The sequence below is a fragment of the Cherax quadricarinatus genome, chromosome 30, assembly GCF_038502225.1.
Source record: "Cherax quadricarinatus isolate ZL_2023a chromosome 30, ASM3850222v1, whole genome shotgun sequence".
In the NCBI taxonomy this organism is placed as follows: Eukaryota; Metazoa; Arthropoda; class Malacostraca; order Decapoda; family Parastacidae; genus Cherax; species Cherax quadricarinatus.
The window spans coordinates 28,521,598-28,545,709 of record NC_091321.1 but is presented as its reverse complement, the minus strand read 5'-3'; the positions used below and the strand labels follow the sequence as shown (position 1 = coordinate 28,545,709).

Below are 24,112 nucleotides of genomic sequence, written 5' to 3'. Positions count from 1 at the left end.
GGTTGTGCACGCTGAAGTGTTTGGGCAGTGGACAGTCATGCACAACACTATTTTCACTGCAGTGTCGCAACACTTACCTGGAGAGAGTTCCGGGGGTCATCGCCCCCGCGGCCCGGTCTGTGACCAGGCCTCCTGGTGGATCAGAGCCTGATCAACCAGGCTTAGCATAGCTTCCTGACAAGGTAATGAAATTTAAAAATGTATCATACCTCAAACTACTACTAATGGCAGTATTGAGGCTATTCGCCTCATTACTACCACTGTTAGTAGGGTTGGGGTAGGTATATATTTTTTTTTTTTCCCCGAGCTTCAAGCTCCCGAATTGTGTGAATGTTGCCGTCCTGCTGACAAACACAGCAGTTGAGGCTTGTCTCGGCTATTTCCTTTTTCTATTTCTTTTGTGTTCATTGTGTGTTCCTTGAACATTGCTGTGATAAGGAAAGACTATTTATTTATTACAATTTAATTAACTAAAGTTTATCGAATATTGTAGGTTGAAGATATTCCCCATGTTGTGGGCAGCCGCTGTGTGGTGAAGTCCATGTTGTGGGCAGCCGCTGTGTGGTGAAGTCCATGTTGTGGGCAGCTGCTGTGTGGTGAAGTCCATGTTGTGGGCAGCCGCTGTGTGGTGAAGTCCATGTTGTGGGCAGCCGCTGTGTGGTGAAGTCCATGTTGTGGGCAGCCGCTGTGTGGTGAAGTCCATGTTGTGGGCAGCCGCTGTGTGGTGAAGTCCATGTTGTGGGCAGCCGCTGTGTGGTGAAGTCCATGTTGTGGGCAGCCGCTGTGTGGTGAAGTCCATGTTGTGGGCAGCTGCTGTGTGGTGAAGTCCATGTTGTGGGCAGCCGCTGTGTGGTGAAGTCCATGTTGTGGGCAGCCGCTGTGTGGTGAAGTCCATGTTGTGGGCAGCTGCAAGTCTTCAGAGACATCACCAGCAGCAACACCCCAAAACAATGTCTGCAAAGATAAAAGTATGGGCATTATTGCTTACTGCAGTTCATGAATAATCTAGTAATTTGAATTTTTACTATGTATTTAGAATGCTTCCTTCAATATTATGTAAAGAAAAATTGCTAACATATTTTCAAAACTGATCTATCAAAAATTACCATGAAATTGGAGTAATCAGTTTTTTTTTAAATTACCACAAATTGATGGAACTGGAAGAGGTGTTGGTGTGGTGGATGGCAGAGGAATGACTAGTGGCGCCATTATTCTTGACCTCCATGGCTAAATGGCGCCACTGGCCTGGGGGAGGGGGGGGATGACGTCAGTGGTTGTTGTGGGACGGGGAAAGGTTGTTAGGGAAAGGGGTCGGGGGTTTGCTGCTGGTGGAGGAGATTGGGAGTGAGTAGTTAGTTGTTACTGGTTGGAGGGTGATGGAAAGGGGGGTAGGGGGGATGGTTGTCATTTGGTAACTAAGGGACTAATACAGTCTTGTTACTGTGTGTTAACTTGGCTTCAACCTTGATATTTGAAATGCCCTGAACACTAGCCCAAAGACACTTATTTACCACATATTCGTAATTCTAATGAACATTGTCCATGGACTTGTGTTGATAACCGTCTCCTTGATGTTGGGCTTACGTATTTGACATCTCTTGTGGGTTTAGTGCTTAGTCTTGATCAGGGCCTGATATAGACCTTTGAGGGCCCGGGGCACTTTAGGCTTGGGGGGGGGCCTCAACATGGAAATTAAACTGAATTACAAATAAGAAATGAACTAAAATGAATGATAAACAGCCGTTTTCGAAAAAAAAAATATTCGGTTTCGAAGAAGACGTCTGATTTTATTTTTCTCAATTTTGACTAAGAATAACTGACTATAATTTTCAGTTTGTAATATATTCCATCTAATTTATATAATTACCGATGTGTATTTATATCTTAGGTGTCACATTTTCGGTATCTATATATATGGTGGCAGTTGACCAAAAGGATACAAGCTTTTCTCTGACAGGAAACCACCTGGCTGGGTCTGAATCACATGGTGGAGCTTCACTGTCCATGTTACACAAGTATCTGTAGAATGTGGTTGTGGTGATTCATCACCTTTACTGTCTTGATCTGGTATGTTCTTTTTATTTTCTGCAGATGTACTTGGGAATGCGGGTGTGTCCTCAGAAGAAACATCATCTGGTAGTGGTACTGGGTCTTTATTAGTAGCTTCTATGTTTTCCACTACAGAAGCAGAGAAAAATTCTGTAAGGTGTTTTGTCTTTGCCAAGACTGCAGCATTTCTTTCGCTTGATTCTTTGGAAATCTTTCTTTTCTGAGCTCCTGATAATTAAATTTTCTGTGGCATACTGGGTCTTCTGAAAAAAACATCTCTTCAAGAGGGGTTCCTTGTTGTGGTGAAGAGGCTATACGTCCGAGGAATTGGACCTTTTGATCTTCTTCCTCAGACCGAACGTAATTAGCCTCTGGGGTCCTCCCCTCTGGCATTACGGTTTCTAATTTAATAAAATGAATTAACAAATAGTGTGTGTGGACATCAGAAAATAGAAAGGGTGCCCCTCCACCCCCTCTCCCTTTGAATAACTTGACTTGCCTATTTCTGGTTAGAACATAAGAAAGGAGGAACACTGCAGCAGGTCTGTTGGCCCATACTAGGCAGGTCCTTCACAATCCATCCCACTAACAAAACATTTGCCCAACCCAATTTTCAATGCCACCCAACAAATAAGCTCTGATAACTGTCCACTCGTATGCAAGTCCCACTCAAATCCAACCTCTTACTCATGTATTTACCCAAGGTTTTAGCCTCAATAACCCAACTAGGTAGACTGTTCCACTCATACTGGGTAGCATCCTCTTTAAGGGGAGCTCCTTGTTGCAGTAAAGAGGCTATTGGTCTGAGGCATTGGACCTTTTGGTCTTCTTCCTGAGACTGAACCTAATTACCCACCAACCCTCCCTTCCCTGTTCCATCCTCCCCACCCCCCTTTCCCAACCCTCCCCTTTCCCTGCCCCATTTGTAGCCTTTAGGGTCCTTCCCTCTGGCATTACGGTTTCTAGGTAGGAGCAAGTGTGCTGAGGGTCATCCCACTCCATGGGGTCCCTCGGGGGTGGTGTGGTTTGCCATGGAATCTGAATTGTCTGAAGGTGCCCTGCTCCCTTCCCGAATTTCCGAGAAGTGGGCGGAGTGCCCCTCAGATAATGGGTGTATCTCCAGAAGCTGCCTGTTGGTTCTGGGAGGTGGCAGCCGAAGGAGATATGCTTTGTGGCAGTTTTCCAAACACCCTTTCTTTTGTCCACCGAGATGGCTCGGTAGATGTGAGGCTGCTATCCTGGAGCACTGGTTTACTGGCGTGAAGGGTAGGGTATAGCATGGATTCCACACTGCATATTCACTGCCTGTGAGCTCGAGGCCCCCTTGGATGAGGGGATGAGCTTCCAGCCCTGCCATGCCTCCTAGTAACTGTCCCTCCGCTGTCCCTCATTTTTTATTTCCTTTCATTTTTTTTCTTAAAATAACAAGAAAGGAGATATCACAGATGAAGCATCTTTATTGTGGAGTCTTCGCCTTCCTCCTCCCAGACCCCTTTCTGATCCCACACCCTCTTCTGACTCGGCTTCGTTATTGGTCCATTCTCTTGACTTCTCATACCCCTGTACCTTCTGCCGGTGATGCTTCGTCACCTGCTTCAGGTGCTGCGGCGTCACCAGTTTCTGTTCATGCTGCTACTTCTAGTACGCCTTTCACAAAGCGTCTGGCTTCTCCAAATACGGTGCAACGGTTTTCATATCGTCCACCTCCCTCAGGTCAGTCCGCCTGCGGTACTACTACTGAACGTCCAAGACAACCTACTGACGACAGTTCATCGATGATAGCTCAGAAACAACCTACGCAACACTCACTACCTTTGCATACCAGGTTAGCGAGTACACAATGGACAAAATTCTTTTCTTTACAAACATCTCAAACTGATTATCTGTCTGATCATGGAATTGGTAAAACTCTCTTAAAGCACGTTGGCCAAAATACATCCTTCCACGCTCTTTGAAGCGGTGCGCGTGTCATAACAATACAGAATTGAGAGCAAGCTCATGCTCTCTCCCGCATCACTTCCTGGAGTTTACCTGGAGAGAGTTTCGGGGGTCAACGCCCCCTGCGGCCCGGTCTGTGACCAGGCCTCCTGGTGGATCAGCGCCTGATCAACCAGGCTGTTGCTGCTGGCTGCACGCAAACCAACGTACGAGCCACAGCCCGGCTGATCAGGAACTGCCTTTAGGTGCTTGTCCAGTGCCAGCTTGAAGACTGCCAGGGGTCTGTTGGTAATCCCCCTTATGTGTGCTGGGAGGCAGTTGAACAGTCTCGGTCCCCTGACACTTATTGTATGGTCTCTTAACGTGCTAGTGACACCCCTGCTTTTCATTGGGGGGATGGTGCATCGTCTGCCAAGTCTTTTGCTTTCGTAGTGAGTGATTTTCGTGTGCAAGTTCGGTACTAGTCCCTCTAGGATTTTCCAGGTGTATATAATCATGTATCTCTCCCTCCTGCGTTCCAGGGAATACAGGTTTAGAAACCTCAAGCGCTCCCAGTAATTGAGGTGTTTTATCTCCGTTATGCGCGCCGTGAAAGTTCTCTGTACATTTTCTAGGTCGGCAATTTCACCTGCCTTGAAAGGTGCTGTTAGAGTGCAGCAATATTCCAGCCTAGATAGAACAAGTGACCTGAAGAGTGTCATCATGGGCTTGGCCTCCCTAGTTTTGAAGGTTCTCATTATCCATCCTGTCATTTTTCTAGCAGATGCGATTGATACAATGTTATGGTCCTTGAAGGTGAGATCCTCCGACATAATCACTCCCAGGTCTTTGACGTTGGTGTTTCGCTCTATTTTGTGGCCAGAATTTGTTTTGTACTCTGATGAAGATTTAATTTCCTCATGTTTACCATATCTGAGTAATTGAAATTTCTCATCGTTGAACTTCATATTGTTTTCTGCAGCCCACTGAAAGATTTGGTTGATGTCCGCCTGGAGCCTTGCAGTGTCTGCAATGGAAGACACTGTCATGCAGATTCGGGTGTCATCTGCAAAGGAAGACACGGTGCTGTGGCTGACATCCTTGTCTATGTCGGATATGAGGATGAGGAACAAGATGGGAGCTAGTACTGTGCCTTGTGGAACAGAGCTTTTCACCGTAGCTGCCTCGGACTTTACTCTGTTGACGACTACTCTCTGTGTTCTGTTAGTGAGGAAATTATAGATCCATCGACCAACTTTTCCTGTTATTCCTTTAGCGCGCATTTTGTGCGCTATTACGCCATGGTCACACTTGTCGAAGGCTTTTGCAAAGTCTGTATATATTACATCTGCATTCTTTTTGTCTTCTAGTGCATTTAGGACCTTGTCGTAGTGATCCAGTAGTTGAGACAGACAGGAGCGACCTGTTCTAAACCCATGTTGCCCTGGGTTGTGTAACTGATGGGTTTCTAGATGGGTGGTGATCTTGCTTCTTAGGACCCTTTCAAAGATTTTTATGATATGGGATGTTAGTGCTATTGGTCTGTAGTTCTTTGCTGTTGCTTTACTGCCCCCTTTGTGGAGTGGGGCTATGTCTGTTGTTTTTAGTAACTGAGGGACGACCCCCGTGTCCATGCTCCCTCTCCATAGGATGGAAAAGGCTCGTGATAGGGGCTTCTTGCAGTTCTTGATGAACACAGAGTTCCATGAGTCTGGCCCTGGGGCAGAGTGCATGGGCATGTCATTTATCGCCTGTTCGAAGTCATTTGGCGTCAGGATAACATCGGATAGGCTTGTGTTAATCAAATTTTGTGGCTCTCTCATAAAAAATTCATTTTGATCTTCGACTCTCAGTCTGGTTAGCGGCTTGCTAAAAACTGAGTCATATTGGGACTTGAGTAGCTCACTCATTTCCTTGCTGTCATCTGTGTAGGACCCATCTTGTTTAAGTAGGGGCCCAATACTGGACGTTGTTCTCGATTTTGATTTGGCATAGGAGAAGAAATACTTTGGGTTTCTTTCGATTTCATTTATGGCTTTTAGTTCTTCCCGCGATTCCTGACTCCTAAAGGATTCTTTTAGCTTAAGTTCGATGCTTGCTATTTCTCTGACCAGTGTCTCCCTGCGCATTTCTGATATATTGACCTCTTTTAGCCGCTCTGTTATTCTTTTCCGTCGCCTGTAAAGGGAGCGCCTGTCTCTTTCTATTTTACATCTACTCCTCCTTTTTCTTAGAGGAATAAGCCTTGTGCATACATCGAGTGCCACCGAGTTAATCTGTTCTAGGCATAAGTTTGGGTCTGTGTTGCTTAGTATATCTTCCCAGCTTATATCGGTTAGGACTTGGTTTACTTGGTCCCACTTTATGTTTTTGTTATTGAAGTTGTATTTGGTGAATGCTCCCTCGTGACTAGTCTCATTTTGTCGGTCTGAGGCTCCACGCATACATGTCTGAACCTCAATTATGTTGTGATCTGAGTATATTGTTTTTGATATGGTGACATTTCTTATCAGATCATCATTGTTAGTGAAGATGAGGTCTAGTGTATTCTCCAGTCTAGTAGGCTCTATTATTTGCTGGTTTAAATTGAATTTTGTGCAGAGATTTAAAAGCTCGTGTGAGTGTGAGTTTTCATCAGAGCTGCCTCCTGGTGTTATTACTGCAACAATATTATTTGCTATATTCCTCCATTTTAGGTGCCTTAAGTTGAAATCCCCCAGGAGCAAGATGTTGGGTGCAGGAGCTGGAAGATTTTCCAGACAGTGGTCAATTTTTAACAGCTGTTCCTGGAATTGCTGGGATGTTGCATCCGGAGGCTTGTAGACTACCACAATGACTAGGTTTTGGTTCTCGACCTTTACTGCTAAAACTTCCACTACGTCATTTGAGGCATTAAGCAGTTCTGTGCAAACAAGTGACTCTGCAATGTACAGGCCAACCCCCCCCTTTTGCCTGTTCACTCTGTCACATCTGTATAGGTTGTAACCTGGGATCCATATTTCGTTGTCCAAGTGATCCTTTATGTGGGTCTCAGTGAAAGCCGCGAACATTGCCTTTGCCTCTGCAAGCAGTCCACGGATGAAAGGTATTTTGTTGTTTATTGCTGGCTTTAGACCCTGTATATTTGCAAAGAAGAATGTTATCGGACTGGTGGTATTGTTGGTACTGGGGGGGGATTTTTTTTCCGGCATTAGTATCTGTATCTGTTGGTTTGGAGTGGAGGCCATCGACTGTGGTTCCACTCCAGGAATGACTGGATTTGGTGTACGATTTCTGCCATTTCCTGCCAGTTTTTTTTCCTTCCTGGCACTAAAAAACCTCTCCCTCTTGAGTGGCTGTGGCTACCCAGGTTTTCCCATGGCCTGGATGTTTTGTATCTTTTTGTCCCCTTTAGATGGTATGCCTGGCAATTTAAGTTATAGCACAGTCTTTCCTGTACTGAAGAGGTACACATTTCAGGGTGAAAAAGCTTACAGGAAGGGAGTTTGCATTTTCCTGTTGTCATATGGGCATGACATTTTCTAGGGTGGTCATAGTTGCATGTCCCATCTGTTTTTCCAGATTTCCCATGCCAGCAGATACCAAGTGCATAGTATGTGCACAGGCTTGGTTTCCGTTTGCCTTGGGTTTCTGTGACTGTATTCCCTGTTGGTGCATGTTTCCCTGTTTTATTCCTATCCTCCTTAGCACCAACAATGGAGCTCCCACCAGTTGTTTTTGGTAATTTATCCTCACTATTGCTATTGGAGTCCTCTTGTTTGCTATTTCCTGCGGTATTTCTGGTTTGCAATATTGGTTTTATCTTATCTTTGACTACACTTGTTTCCCTACTATGGCTCCTGTCCTCTATGAGGTCATTTATATGTATTCCTTCCTGCGTATAATTCCCGACTACCTGGACAAAATCTCTAGCTTCACCATTACTGTCTACCAGGACAGTATCTCCAGCTTCACCATTTCTGTCTCCCAGGACAGCACCTCCAGCTTCACCATTACTGTCTCCCAGGACAGTATCTCCAGCTTCACCATTACTGTCTCCCAGGACAGCACCTCCAGCTTCACCATTACTGTCTCCCAGGACAGCACTATCAGCCCTACATTTACTGACTACCAGGACATCACCTCCAGCCTTACAGTTTGTGACTACATGGCCAGTATCAAGGGCAGTACCATTCAGCCCGGACTTTTTATGTTCCCATCTGTTGTAGAAAGCTTCCAGGTTTTCTATGAAAGCAGCTTTGATGTTATCCTCTTTTAATACCCTTGTGATTTTAGTCCACAGATTTTCCTCATTTGGGCATACCCAAAACCACTTCTCTGTTTTAATACTGCTTGTAGCTAGTTCTGGGATATCTGCACAAGGAGCGTGACACCAATTTCCACAAAAATGACAATTTATCCATGTGGTAGCCCGTTTGTTTGACTGACCACAGCCTACACACAGCTTCATAATGATTTGAATGGTTGATTTACTGCAAGTCTACTAGCAACCTCTTGAATATTATATTAATAACCTTAAATGAAGCTCTAGCTATTTGTATTTCTGTTTCTAACTCTTTTTGTATATTGGACAGCTTACCGTCACGTTCCTGATTTTTAATGTTTGTGTTTATAAGGGCGCCTACAAACCCATCCGTTTACAGTCTGCTTTATTGTCCAACGAAACTGTTTGAAACCAGTCCCGGGTTCGGACCAGTCAAGGGTTCGGACCAGTCAAGGGTTCGGACCAGTCGATCTGCTCTGATCAGTGGGTCACTTATTTAAAACATACTGGTCGGTGATGTTAGGTAGTAGGTTGGTAGACAGCAACCACCCAGGGAAGTACTACCGTCCTGCCAGATGACTGTGAAACAAAAACCTGTAACTGTTTTGCATGATGGTAGGATTGCTGGTTTCTTTTTCTGTCTCATAAACACGCTAAGATAACAGGGATATCTTGCTACTCCTACTTACACTTTGGTCACACTTCATAGACACGCACATGCATATATATATATACATACATCTAGGTTTTTCTCCTTTTTCTAAATAGCTCTTGTTCTTTTTATTTCTTCTATTGTCCATGGGGAAGTGGAAAAGAATCTTTCCTCCGTAAGCCATGCGTGTCGTATGAGGCGACTAAAATGCCGGGAGCAATGGGCTAGTAACCCCTTCTCCTGTATACAATTACTAAAAAAGAGAAGAAGAAAAACTTTATAAAACTGGGTTGCTTAAATGTGCGTGGATGTAGTGCGGATGACAAGAAACAGATGATTGCTGATGTTATGAATGAGAAGAAGTTGGATGTCCTGGCCCTAAGCGAAACAAAGCTGAAGGGGGTAGGAGAGTTTCAGTGGGGGGAAATAAATGGGATTAAATCTGGAGTATCTGAGAGAGTTAGAGCAAAGGAAGGGGTAGCAGTAATGTTAAATGATCAGTTATGGAAGGAGAAAAGAGAATATGAATGTGTAAATTCAAGAATTATGTGGATTAAAGTAAAGGTTGGATGCGAGAAGTGGGTCATAATAAGCGTGTATGCACCTGGAGAAGAGAGGAATGCAGAGGAGAGAGAGAGATTTTGGGAGATGTTAAGTGAATGTATAGGAGCCTTTGAACCAAGTGAGAGAGTAATTGTGGTAGGGGACTTGAATGCTAAAGTAGGAGAAACTTTTAGAGAGGGTGTGGTAGGTAAGTTTGGGGTGCCAGGTGTAAATGATAATGGGAGCTCTTTGATTGAACTTTGTATAGAAAGGGGTTTAGTTATAGGTAATACATATTTTAAGAAAAAGAGGATAAATAAGTATACACGATATGATGTAGGGCGAAATGACAGTAGTTTGTTGGATTATGTATTGGTAGATAAAAGACTGTTGAGTAGACTTCAGGATGTACATGTTTATAGAGGGGCCACAGATATATCAGATCACTTTCTAGTTGTAGCTACACTGAGAGTAAAAGGTAGATGGGATACAAGGAGAATAGAAGCATCAGGGAAGAGAGAGGTAAAGGTTTATAAACTAAAAGAGGAGGCAGTTAGGGTAAGATATAAACAGCTATTGGAGGATAGATGGGCTAATGAGAGCATAGGCAATGGGGTCGAAGAGGTATGGGGTAGGTTTAAAAATGTAGTGTTAGAGTGTTCAGCAGAAGTTTGTGGTTACAGGAAAGTGGGTGCAGGAGGGAAGAGGAGCGATTGGTGGAATGATGATGTAAAGAGAGTAGTAAGGGAGAAAAAGTTAGCATATGAGAAGTTTTTACAAAGTAGAAGTGATGCAAGGAGGGAAGAGTATATGGAGAAAAAGAGAGAAGTTAAGAGAGTGGTGAAGCAATGTAAAAAGAGAGCAAATGAGAGAGTGGGTGAGATGTTATCAACAAATTTTGTTGAAAATAAGAAAAAGTTTTGGAGTGAGATTAACAAGTTAAGAAAGCCTAGAGAACAAATGGATTTGTCAGTTAAAAATAGGAGAGGAGAGTTATTAAATGGAGAGTTAGAGGTATTGGGAAGATGGAAGGAATATTTTGAGGAATTGTTAAATGTTGATGAAGATAGGGAAGCTGTGATTTCGTGTATAGGGCAAGGAGGAATAACATCTTGTAGGAGTGAGGAAGAGCCAGTTGTGAGTGTGGGGGAAGTTCGTGAGGCAGTAGGTAAAATGAAAGGGGGTAAGGCAGCCGGGATTGATGGGATAAAGATAGAAATGTTAAAAGCAGGTGGGGATATAGTTTTGGAGTGGTTGGTGCAATTATTTAATAAATGTATGGAAGAGGGTAAGGTACCTAGGGATTGGCAGAGAGCATGCATAGTTCCTTTGTATAAAGGCAAAGGGGATAAAAGAGAGTGCAAAAATTATAGGGGGATAAGTCTGTTGAGTGTACCTGGTAAAGTGTATGGTAGAGTTATAATTGAAAGAATTAAGAGTAAGACGGAGAATAGGATAGCAGATGAACAAGGAGGCTTTAGGAAAGGTAGGGGGTGTGTGGACCAGGTGTTTACAGTGAAACATATAAGTGAACAGTATTTAGATAAGGCTAAAGAGGTCTTTGTGGCATTTATGGATTTGGAAAAGGCGTATGACAGGGTGGATAGGGGGGCAATGTGGCAGATGTTGCAAGTGTATGGTGTAGGAGGTAGGTTACTGAAAGCAGTGAAGAGTTTTTACGAGGATAGTGAGGCTCAAGTTAGAGTATGTAGGAAAGAGGGAAATTTTTTCCCAGTAAAAGTAGGCCTTAGACAAGGATGTGTGATGTCACCGTGGTTGTTTAATATATTTATAGATGGGGTTGTAAGAGAAGTAAATGCGAGGGTCTTGGCAAGAGGCGTGGAGTTAAAAGATAAAGAATCACACACAAAGTGGGAGTTGTCACAGCTGCTCTTTGCTGATGACACTGTGCTCTTGGGAGATTCTGAAGAGAAGTTGCAGAGATTGGTGGATGAATTTGGTAGGGTGTGCAAAAGAAGAAAATTAAAGGTGAATACAGGAAAGAGTAAGGTTATGAGGATAACAAAAAGATTAGGTGATGAAAGATTGAATATCAGATTGGAGGGAGAGAGTATGGAGGAGGTGAACGTATTCAGATATTTGGGAGTGGACGTGTCAGCGGATGGGTCTATGAAAGATGAGGTGAATCATAGAATTGATGAGGGAAAAAGAGTGAGTGGTGCACTTAGGAGTCTGTGGAGACAAAGAACTTTGTCCTTGGAGGCAAAGAGGGGAATGTATGAGAGTATAGTTTTACCAACGCTCTTATATGGGTGTGAAGCGTGGGTGATGAATGTTGCAGCGAGGAGAAGGCTGGAGGCAGTGGAGATGTCATGTCTGAGGGCAATGTGTGGTGTGAATATAATGCAGAGAATTCGTAGTTTGGAAGTTAGGAGGAGGTGCGGGATTACCAAAACTGTTGTCCAGAGGGCTGAGGAAGGGTTGTTGAGGTGGTTCGGACATGTAGAGAGAATGGAGCGAAACAGAATGACTTCAAGAGTGTATCAGTCTGTAGTGGAAGGAAGGCGGGGTAGGGGTCGGCCTAGGAAGGGTTGGAGGGAGGGGGTAAAGGAGGTTTTGTGTGCGAGGGGCTTGGACTTCCAGCAGGCATGCGTGAGCGTGTTTGATAGGAGTGAATGGAGACAAATGGTTTTTAATACTTGACGTGCTGTTGGAGTGTGAGCAAAGTAACATTTATGAAGGGATTCAGGGAAACCGGCAGGCCGGACTTGAGTCCTGGAGATGGGAAGTACAGTGCCTGCACTCTGAAGGATGGGTGTTAATGTTGCAGTTTAAAAACTGTAGTGTAAAGCACCCTTCTGGCAAGACAGTGATGGAGTGAATGATGGTGAAAGTTTTTCTTTTTCGGGCCACCCTGCCTTGGTGGGAATCGGCCGGTGTGATAATAAAAAAAAAATAAAAATTGCTACTACAACACTGTATTCTGCTATTCACTGGTATCACTAGATTATATGCGAGTACACTAGCAGGCCAGGAAGATTATTAAAACTGGCACCTGCCTCTATAGGCTTATCACTTCATTTACAAATTCACCTGTTTTCAAATGACACTTTAGCCTTTATCATCAATATACTAGGGAGCCACTGTAGTATACACTATACACTATGTATACTCAATGCTTTCAGGGAGACTTTCTTTCCTCTGACACAACGTTCAATTATTATTATTTTTTTCACACGGGAAACAGGCCTATGATTCCCCTCTGGCAGTAAACTCTGCTAGGTAATGCACACTAATTCTCCTTTTTTGACTCAGTATATAATGTTTTCCGCCCAAGATTGGTTCCAGGCGCTAGAGGGATGTATCGTATAGGATTGATGACACAAATTAAAGTTCTAGCACGTAAGAGCGACCGTGAAAACACCAGAAAGCCGGGAGCACAACGAGGCACGCTGACGGTTGGTTGGATAATGAGAACCTTCAAAACTAGGGAGGCCAAGCCCATGATGACACTCTTCAGGTCACTTGTTCTATCTAGGCTGGAATATTGCTGCACACTAACAGCACCTTTCAAGGCAGGTGAAATTGCTGACCTAGAAAATGTACAGCGAACCTTCACGGCGCGCATAACGGAGATAAAACACCTCAATTACTGGGAGCGCTTGAGGTTCCTAAACCTGTATTCCCTGGAACGCAGGAGGGAGAGATACATGATTATATACACCTGGAAAATCCTAGAGGGACTAGTACCGAACTTGCACACGAAAATCACTCACTACGAAAGCAAAAGACTTGGCAGACGATGCAACATCCCCCCAATGAAAAGCAGGGGTGTCACTAGCACGTTGAGAGACCATACAATAAGTGTCAGGGGCCCGAGACTGTTCAACTGCCTCCCAGCATACATAAGGGGGATTACCAACAGACCCCTGGCAGTCTTCAAGCTGGCACTGGACAAGCACCTAAAGTCGGTTCCTGACCAGCTGGGCTGTGGCTCGTACGTTGGTTTGCGTGCAGCCAGCAGCAACAGCCTGGTTGATCAGGCTCTGATCCACCAGGAGGCCTGGTCACAGACCGGGCCGCGGGGGCGTTGACCCCCGGAACACACTCCAGGTAAACTCCAGGTATGCTCGAGTAGCCCGAAGACCTCCAACCTCGACGGTCCTCCCATCTCCCAATCCCTCTGCATCTGTGTCTTCCGAGGTCACCCCAGTTTCTAATTCTTTTACAGTTTTATCCTCTGATGCTCCTACCTCTGCACCACTTTCTACTTCTACTTCTTCATCTCGCTTGCTTGCTTCTCAGTCTACTAGACCTTGCAGACCTACACTTCGCATCAATCACCTGTACAGAATCTATCGACCACCTTGGAGACTAGTTCTCACCCCTTTTCCAGCTCTCACACGAAGGTGGTGGTTCACCCCCCATATTGTAGCTCTCTCTCCTTCCCCTGTTCCCCCCTATCTTCCATAGTTACCCTCCAACCTCCTTCCTCTCCTGTTCGACTGTAGGACTCTTCTACCCCAGTCAATGCATCTCTACAGGTTCATTCTCCCCGTCCCCCTCATACCCCTTTGGTTGCCTCCATAGTTACTCCGACCTTTACTTGCAATGCCTCTCCTGTCTCTGACATCATGGCATCGTCGGATTCCTTCCCAACTGAGACGTTAGACGCCATCTCCAGCTATATAGCTGAGACAACACCCCTGATGGACACCAATGCACCTCCTCCTACCCCTTTTATTTCACGACCCATGCAACAATCTATTCCTTTGCAATATTCTAATTCTTCCTTACATGCTTACCATTGCCCCCACACATTAACTTTACTGATCCTAAAAGCTCATAGGATTTATCATTTCTTATTGTTGCCATTTTTATTTCTATACATAGTCTCTTTTTTACAATGGAATATTCGTATCCTTAGGGACAATCGAGGAGAACTCCAAGTGTTGAGCTGCAAGAGCCCAAAATTCATTCTGCTCTCATTCGCCCTGTTTCGGGCTACATGCTGTTACATTCTTCCGATCCTTTACCTGATGAATTGTTTAATGAAAGTGCGCTTCTTGTGCGCATTGATATACCATATCAACAAGTTTTTATTCATTCTCCACTGCATTATACTGCAGCTCGTATTTATTTACACAGGTGGTTTACAGTTTGCTCTCTCTATCTTTCTCCCTCCCATGCATTCTGTTTCTCTGATATCGTGTTTTTAATTTAGTCTCTCCCGCCGCCCATATTGCTGTTGGGTGATTTTAATTCTCGCCATCACCTGTGGAGAGGGTACCACTGTGATTCTCGTGATCAGTTGAAGAGACTTCTCTGTTCTCATCCTCTTCATATTTTAAACACAGGTGATCCTATCCATTTTGACTCTGTCAGTGTCTCTCCTGCACTGATTTTTCTATCTGTTCCTCGCCCATTGCACTTGATTTTGTGTGGTCTGTTCTTCCAGAATTACACGATTGTGATCACTTTCCCATCCTTCTTACTTCTACTACATATACCCAACCGTTTCGTAGCCCTCGTTGGCAGTTTCCTCAAGCAGATTGGGACTTACACTCCCATCTTACCACCTGTTGTGGGGACCCCCTTTTGTTCTCTATTGATGAACTGGCACACTACTTTTCGACCTTAGTCCTAACTGTGGTAACACATTCTATCCCCCCAAACCTCAGGTAGGCATTCTCAGGCATGTGTACTTTGGTGGTCTCCTACATGCACCCATGCAGTGCATTTAAAACATGCTGCTTGGGGCCATTATCGATATAACTGTACCGCGGAGCATCTGTTGGATTTCAAGCTGGCAAGGATAGTTGCTAGCTGTGTCGTCCGCGATACTAAACGCACTTGTTGGCGAGACTGTGTCTACCATTACCTCGTCTTCCCCTATATGTGCGATTTGGAAAAGGTGCGGATATTGTGTGGTAAGTACACTCCGGACCCTGCTCCCATTTTGCGTGTTGCTGGAGTTGATGTTGCAGAACCCTTAGAAGTTGCCACAGAAATTGGTAGCTATCTTGGCTGTATCTCCTGATGGCTTCACCTTTGTCCCTCATTTCTTGTGTCTAAATTTACCAAAGAGCAGTTGCCCTTAGATTTCTTCTCTGATGGATTGGTGCTGTATAACGTATCTTTTACTCTTCTAGAATTGGAGTCCACACTTTCCATTTGCCGGCCGTCGGCAATGGGACCTGATGATATCCACATCAATGTGCTACAACATTTCCATTCTACGGCCCTTCCCGTTCTTTTATGTCTTTTCATTCTAATTTGGGAGCGAGGGGTTCTCCCTCAACACTGGAAATCGGCTCTTGTACTAGTTTCACAAACCAGGCACCTCGGGGCATGACACCTCTCACTATTGTCCTGTTGCCCTGAGCAGTGTAGTCTGCAAGGTGATGGAACAATTGGTGAATAGACATCTGATGTGGTTATTAGAGACACAATAGCCTTTACCCTCGCCAATATGGCTTTCGCAAAGGCCACTCTACTTTAGACCCCTTGCTCCACTTCGTGGTGGTTAACGCTCTCGCTTCACACGGCGAGGGCCTGGGTTCGATTCCCAGCCAGAGTAGAAACATTGGACGTGTTTCTTTCCACCTGTTGTCTATGTACCTGGGTGTTAGTCGACTGGTGTGGGTCGCATCCTGGGACACTGGCCTAATTTGCCCGAAATGCGGAGCATAACAAGGGACTTTCTATATAGTAGTATGTCATTGTTATCAGCTAGGACTGTATACCCTGTACATGTACTTGTAGTAAAATAAAGATATTATTATTATTATACATATATTCGAAATGCCTTTGCTAACAACCACTCTGTCCTAGCAGTCTTTTTTGATCTAGAGAAGGCATATGACACCACTTGGAGGTATAACATTCTAGCCCTAGCCCACTCCTTAGGCCTCTGCAGTAATCTAAGAACACAAAGAAGGAACACTTCAACAGGCCTACTGGTCTATGCTAGGCAGGTCCAGTTCTCCCACCGGTTTAAGCCAATGCCTTGACCTAGTGAGGTCAGACACGTCACTTAAGGGAGAAACACGGCATCCGACCTAGTAGCACAAGCTAGTCAGGTCTAACTCTCATCCACCCACACCCATCGCTGCTTTCTTGTCTGATAGACATTTTTGGGTTCATATTGGCGCCTCACTTTCCTCGGACTTTGTACAAGCTGAGGGAGTCCCACAAGATTGTGTCCTCAGCACTACTCTGTTTCTCTTAGCTATAAATAACCTACCTTCCGTTCTTCCTTCACATATTTGGTCGTCACTTTGTTGATGACTTCGCTATAGCTTACTCTGGTGCAGACTGTCGACTAGTAACAGCCTCCCTTCAGGTTGTGATGAACCGAGTCTCCCATTGGACCACTTCTCATGGCTTTAGATTTTCTAGTATGAAAACCCGATTCATTACTTTCACTAGACGGTTCACGTATTCCGTTATGTGATATGGTCAAGTGTCTGGGCCTGCTCTTTGATCGCCAGCTGACATGGAGACCTGACATTTCTTCTTTAAAGATAACTTGCCATGGTCGGCTAAATCTCCTTAAGGTTCTCGCACATCATTCATGGGGAGCAGATCGTCGCACTCTCCTCCATTTGCATTCCACCCTAGTCTTGCCCAAGCTAGATTATGGTGACCAAATCTATTCTGCGGCCTCTCCCACAACCAAGTTAGATCCCATTCATCACCAAGGTCTCCATCTGTGCCTTGGTGCCTTTCGTTCATCTCCTTTTGAGAGCCTCTATGCAGAAGTGAATATTCCATCCTTGTCCGATCGCCGTGATACTCATTACCTTCGCTGTTGTTTGATCTCATGACCTTCACAATCCTTCTGTATATTGGATAGTTACTGATGTTAGTAGACGTTCTTTATTTGTTTGTCTCCCCTGTTTACTCTGTCCCTTTTCTCTCTGCCTACATTTGCTCTTGTCTTCTCTTCCGTTACCACCTTTTTATGTTCATGTAGCATCTCTCTTTCCCTGCCCCCTTGGAAAGTTCCAGCTGTTCATGTCTTGTTCTTTCCCACTGCCATGCAGGAAAGCCCAATGACCTACGGTGGCTTCCCGCTCACTTTTTCTTGACCACTTCCGCTCTCATTCTCATGCCATTGCAGTGTACACCGATGGTTCTAAGTCTTCTGACGGTGTCAGATTCACAGCATTGTTTCTGGACAGTGTCATGCGAGGGCATTTATTACCCCCGGCTAGCGTTTTTATGGCTGAATTGTATGCCATTCTTGTAGCACTTATCCGTATTGCATCTATGCCTGTCTCACCATTTGTGATCGTTTCAGATTCCCTTAGTGCTTTACAGGCTATACGAAAATTTGATACCTCACCCCCTAGTTCTTCGTATCTAACTCTGGTTACGCCGTATCTTTAGCAAACACAGATATTGTTTTTTGTTGGGTCCCTGGTCATGTTGATGTATAGGACAATGAACAGGCAGACACTGCTGCGGTCAGCAGTACATGACCTCCCAGTTTCATGTAGAGGTGTTTCATTCATGGACTATTTTGTTGTAATTGCTACCCACCTTCACACCCGTTGGCGACAACGTTGGTCTGATCTGCTCCATAATAACTTACATTCTATTAAACCGGGTATAGGTTTCTGGCCATCTTTTTGCCATCACTGTTGAGGTTGGGAGGCTACTCTCTCCCGTCTTCACATCGGCCACACTCGTCTTACTCATGGGTATCTCATGGAGAGGCGCCCTATTCCTCTCTGTGAGAATTGTCAAGTTCCATTATATGTTAGCCACATTGTTGGACTGCCCACTCTATCAACGAGCACGCAGAATTTACCTCCAACATCGTTTCCACTCTGCTGCCCTTTCTTTACCTTCCCTTCTTGCTGATGGACCCTCCTTTAATCTAGACTCTCTCATTGACTTTTTGACAGCAACTAATTTACTACACAAACTCTGATGATGATGCCTCTAGCACTCTCCTGAATCCTTTCTACCTTATTCTCCTGCTACCCTCTACCCCTGCACTATCCACTGCCCTGCTGCACTCCGTAACCTAATAATCATCCCTCTCCCTCTTGCTACCCAATACCCCTGTATCCTTCCCTTCCCTGCCCTGCTGTGCTGTATAACCCTTGTAGTTTAGTGCTTCCTTTTGATTATAATAATTCTGTGTCCCCTCTCTGGAACATCCTGTCTACCTTATCTATTCCATGCAGTATTTTGTATGTCGTTATCATGTCTTCCCTAACCCTCCTGTCCTCCAGTGTCGTCAGGCCGATTTCCCTTAACCTTTCTTCGTGGGACATTCCCCTTAGCTCTGGAACTAACCTTGTCACAAACCTTCACAATTTCTCTAATTTCTTGACTTGCTTGACTAGGTGTGGGTTCCAAACTGGTGCTGCATACTCCAGTATGGGCCTGACATACAGTGTATTAAACGATTCCTTACTGAGGTATCGGAATGCTATTCTCAGGTTTGCCAGGCGCCCATATGCTGCAGCATTTATCTGGTTGATGTGTGCTTCCGGAGACGTGCTCGGTGTTGTACTCGGTGTTGAGCGAGGTTTGTAGTCTGCGGTCTTCTTTGCACTTCCCTGATCTTCATGATTTTACCTCTGGCGGGGTTAAATTCTGACCTGGCGGCTACCATACCTCCCAAACCTGACTTCCTACAAATAAAACTCACCTCTCACCCTACATTAAGACTACAAGTATTTAAGGTAAGTAATGGGTGTACTGTGTGTGTATTTTACTTTTCATTGTTTTTAATGCCTAGTTTTATTGCTAACTTAATATATGTTAGCGTAAACTTGTTATCTGGCTTTTATAAGTTGAAAAATATGACTTTCTGCTTTCGGGCGATGTTTGCTTTCTGGCAGTAGCCTGGAACCTAACCTGCCGTGTAAGTGGGGCCCTACTGTATGTGCGGTAACAGCCTGGTTGATCAGACTCTGATTCACCATGAGGCCTGGTCTCAGACCGGGCCGCGGGGGCGTTGCCCCCGAAACCCTCTCCCGGTAAACTCCAGGTAATATATGTCGTGCCGAATAGGCAGAACTTGCGATCTTGGCTTAAATAGCAACGCTCATCTTGCCATATAGGACAAGTGAAAATTTGTGTATGCAATAATTTCGCCAAAATCATTCTGAACCTAACGAAAAAAATATATTTCACTGGGTTTGTTTAGTATTAAATTATTGTAAACAAATCTAAAATATATTAAGTTGGGTTAGGCTAAAATAAATTGTTCTTGTTATAATAAGGTTAGGTAAGTTTTCTAAGATTCTTTTGTTGCAAAATTAAAAATTTTTACATTAACATTAATGAAAAAAATGTATCTTTAAACATATAAGAGAAAAATTCGGAAAGGACTTAATTTTAAACGAGTTCTTGCTAATTGACCAGTTTTACATATTCGGCACGACATATATATTGTGTGGGTGTCATTAACTACATTGTCACTAATGCCAAAAAATCTGAATATTTGTTTTTTTCAGAAGACCCAGTATGCCACAGAAAATTCAATTATCAGAAGCTCAGAAAAGAAAGATTTCCAAAGAATCAAGCGAAAGAAATGCTGCAGTCTTGGCAAAGACAAAACACCTTACAGAATTTTTCTCTGCTTCTGTAGTGGAAAACATAGAAGCTACTAATAAAGACCCAGTACCACTACCAGATGATGTTTCTTCTGAGGACACACCCGCATTCCCAAGTACATCTGCAGAAAATAAAAAGAACATACCAGATCAAGACAGTAAAGGTGATGAATCACCACAACCACATTCTACAGATACTTGTGTAACATGGACAGTGAAGCTCCACCATGTGACTCAGACCCAGCCAGGTGGTTTTCTGTCAGAGAAAAGCTTGTGTCCTTTTGGTCAACTGCCACCATGTAGATAGATATCGAAAGTGTGACACTAGTGATATAAATAAATACACATCGGCAATTATTATATACTGTAGATGGAACATATTACAAACTGAGAATTATAGTCAGTTATTCTTAGTCAATAAAATTGAGAAAAATAAAATCGGACGTCTTCTTCGAAACGTAACATATTTTTTTTTTCGAAAACGGCTGTTTATCGTTCATTGTAGTTAATTTCTTATTTGTAATTTAATTTAATTTCCATGTTGAGGGCCCCCCAAACCTAAAGTGCCCCAGGCCCCCCAAGGTCTAACTCCAGCCCTGGGTCAGTACTGACCCAGGGCTTCCCCTTGAGATAGTTGGAAGTCTGTTGGTAATTCCCCTTATATATACTGGGAGTGCTAGCATACAACACTAGGCCTAGCTGCCATATTGCAAAACAAAACCCAAAAGCGGTTACATCGCTCGGGCACAATACATACGGTTGTCCCAACCATGACAAATGATGAGATAAAAACACTCGTAGGAACAACAGAACACTGGCATGCAAGCAAAGTTGGTGCAAAATCCCACTCAAGTCCCTGGTATGAATAAGCTGCCTCCCAAATTTGTCAGTACTTATCGTGTCTTCAGACACCTTCACAGTAACAAGTTCGAGGTGAAGGAGATTGCCAGTAGTGTAATTAGGGAAGCCCGCATTGACCACATAAATGATAATTATATGTAACTGTATTTGTGTATACCTGAATAAACTTACTTACTTACTTACGCATTGACCACATAAAGTACGTTGGCAATGTGCAAGCTGAAGTTGAGCTAGAGAAAAGGGTGTTGCAACAGCATGATCAGACTGATACTAGCAACAACCCTTCTACTGCTACTGCTGATGTGACCAGTGACAGCCTCCTTGTCCAGAGACACATTTATGGCCATAACATAGCACAGCAGTATATTTCTATGCTTGACACAACCCCTGACTTGTCCATCGCCTTCGCAGTCTTCTCACTCAAATGGGTATCAATGCTCATACGCTTTACAGTTAAGACAAAGATTTTTATTTTGACATGATAATGGTTGTACAGAGGAACACAATAGTCGAGTGTACATGCCAAAAGCCCCTTGGTATGCAGAGCATTTCAGGCAAACTAAAAGATTAACTTAAGATTAGGAAGGCAATAGTAGTTCATATGGTCATTAGATGAGTTACAGTAAGTAAAAGGGAATTGAATATTCTATTAGGTAATGCTACATGGCTTTGATAAGTCTAGTAGAGAATTATTATGCTATTGAATTTATAAAGATTACAGTATTACAATGGAACAAGTTCAAACAGTTTACAATATGATGTATTACAGCTTAGTACTATTAAAAACTATGAAATTTGGTGTTACAATGGAACAATTTACATTATGATGTATTACAATTTACTACTATTTAAAACCATGAAATTTAGACATCCTAATTTTGAAGCAGTAAGTGGTTGAGGATTCATCAGCACAATGTGAGTAGGTTTTTAGTAACTGGTAGTTATTAGGTACGGTTTGTCTGGTTAATTTTGTGTGATGAGGTGATTTCTAAGTAGGGCCTTAAACTGATTTTCAGACAGAGGTCCTTTAGTGTGTTCTGGCAATGAATTCCAGATCTTCGGGCCTTCTATGTGCATAGCATTTTTGCATAGGGAGAGATGGACACAAGGGATATCGAAGAATGATGTCTTGTATTATGGTTGTGTGTTGTGTTATAGTTATCAGGGAGGAGTTGGACCAAGTACATGTATATTTCATGCATCTTTTTTTGCAAGTTGTCTAACGGTAAGTTTTACCTCAGGCAGCATGTGCTATACGGTATGTATCAGAGGCTAGGATAGTACCTCCCTTTCATATGTCAAACATTAGGATTTGCTGCTGCCAGTCATTGCTTTATGGATGCAGAGATGGATCGACATCCCTCAATGCGCAGGCAACTCCTGACACCTTGTGCAGCCTTGCGAGCCAATTGTACAGAGATTTATGCTCCAGTGCTGTCTTGATGTTCTGTGACTATCTTCGCCAGTAGTTAGCCCTTGTGGCTTAGCGCTTCTTTTTTATTATAATAATAAATTCGCCAGTAGTCCAGTCCATTTTTTTTCACTTCTGTAGCCAGCGTTGAAGATTTTTTTTTTAGGGCCCAGTTTTATAATTTCTGTAAAACGGTAAGCCAAATCCAAGTTCCACAGCAGCATTTTGGTTTCCACTTAGCACATGCCAGTGCTGTTTGATCGGAACAACCTGAGGTGCGTGGCTGAGTGATGTAACAAGCTTCCTATTCATAATTTCAAACTCCCTGCCTAGCCCTGTTTCTCATAGGCCTCACTAGGTGGCTGTGTACTGAGTGTGAGGCAGTCTCCACATGACTCTTTCTCACTTCCTCAACAGGTGCCCTTCGGTCAACACCTACCCCCTTGATTTTGGCACTGGCTGTCCTCGCCCTTGTTTACCTGGCGTATCCCACAGCCAATAAACCAGTCCATATGAGTTTAAACTATCCTACATTACTACTAACCAGCTACTGCACTATTATAATGCTGCAATCACGGACACGTTGAAATTATGGAAAATATATAGTATATTTTCCGAAAATAGTGTATTTGTATGTAAATTAATAAAATATATTGTATTTAATAAAATTATATTGTAAAAAATGGGAAGCTCGGCGCCTGCGCGGTCGAGCAGGGGGAGTCGCCATGTTTTTGAATGAGCCAAGAAAACGTTAGTGAAAATAAGAATTTTCGTCGCTCTAGAGGTTATATTGGGCTTACACCTCTCAAATAGGAGCCGAAATTGTTGGAATTGCAGTCCTGCATAACGAGAGAATCAGTTGACTGGACAGGACCCTGTTATTAGATGAAAACAGGATATTACCCCCAGCTAAGTCATGTCTCTATTTATGTTTATAGTTCTGGCCAGTATTATTATCATAAATGTAGACAGGGGGGTTTTTGAGTATGATACACAGTAATCTCCAGACAAATTGGCAAGTGTTATGATTATAAATTCTCCTTCTGTTATATAAATGTGTAAATGTAATCATTAATTTTAATATACAGTCCACAAAAATTATAATTTTACCAGAATTCCTGGTGTGTATGTACATTTTATTTGCAATTAATATAGGTTTAGAGCAACTTGTGGAGAGATAGATGGTAGGTATCGAAGGGGGACATTTTTGCGACCTAGGTGTCCTAAAAATTCCTACTTGTTTCTGTAACTTTGATAAATAATAATTATCTTTGTTACTATTTACTTGTATGTATGTAATGAGATTCATCCAGGTAAATGTAATTTTCCATAGAAGTGTTCTATACCAGCTACCTCTACACACCACCATTACAAATTAGACTGACTAGAGAGTTCTGAGAGTATACTGTTGCTAGGTTGTCTGGAGCGAGAGTTAGACGATACAACATCTGGTGGAATGAGCTATAGGTAGAACTATGCCCATGCCAGATGGTAGCATTGGGCCTAGTGGCTATGGCGCGAAACAAAACACGACCGATGTGATGCATGGTTTTGAAAACCGACAAGTTGAAGAATTGAGACACTTGTGCAACATATGTGAATCTTTATTGAAGAAACTTTTCGCCAACAGTGGCTTCATCAGTCTTATACAAAGAAGGAAGGTGTAAAGAGAGGAGGAGTTTGAGGTAATCAGTCCCTCAGCCTGGAGTCGATGTATTCACTCGATCAGTCTTGTAGAAAGTACAGCACAGGGCCGTAGCAGTGGTTTCGCCTCACCTGACTACAGTATATAAGCCACTGCTACGGCCCTGTAATGTACTTTCTACAAGATTGATGGACTGAACACATCGACTCCAGGCTGAGGGGCTGATTAC

The 24,112-nt window shown here is 43.5% G+C and overlaps 1 protein-coding gene across 1 annotated transcript; it reads left to right on the top strand.

The window, feature by feature from the left end:
• Window positions 1-858: 858 nt before the first annotated feature.
• LOC138853452 (uncharacterized) lies at window positions 859-20,352 on the top strand. The gene is made up of 3 exons (XM_070090135.1): window positions 859-968; window positions 3,763-3,874; window positions 19,868-20,352. The coding sequence occupies exons 2-3, from the start codon at window positions 3,825-3,827 to the stop codon at window positions 20,271-20,273; spliced, it is 456 nt and encodes a 151-aa protein (XP_069946236.1). The 5' UTR covers window positions 859-968; window positions 3,763-3,824; the 3' UTR covers window positions 20,274-20,352.
• Window positions 20,353-24,112: the final 3,760 nt, after the last annotated feature.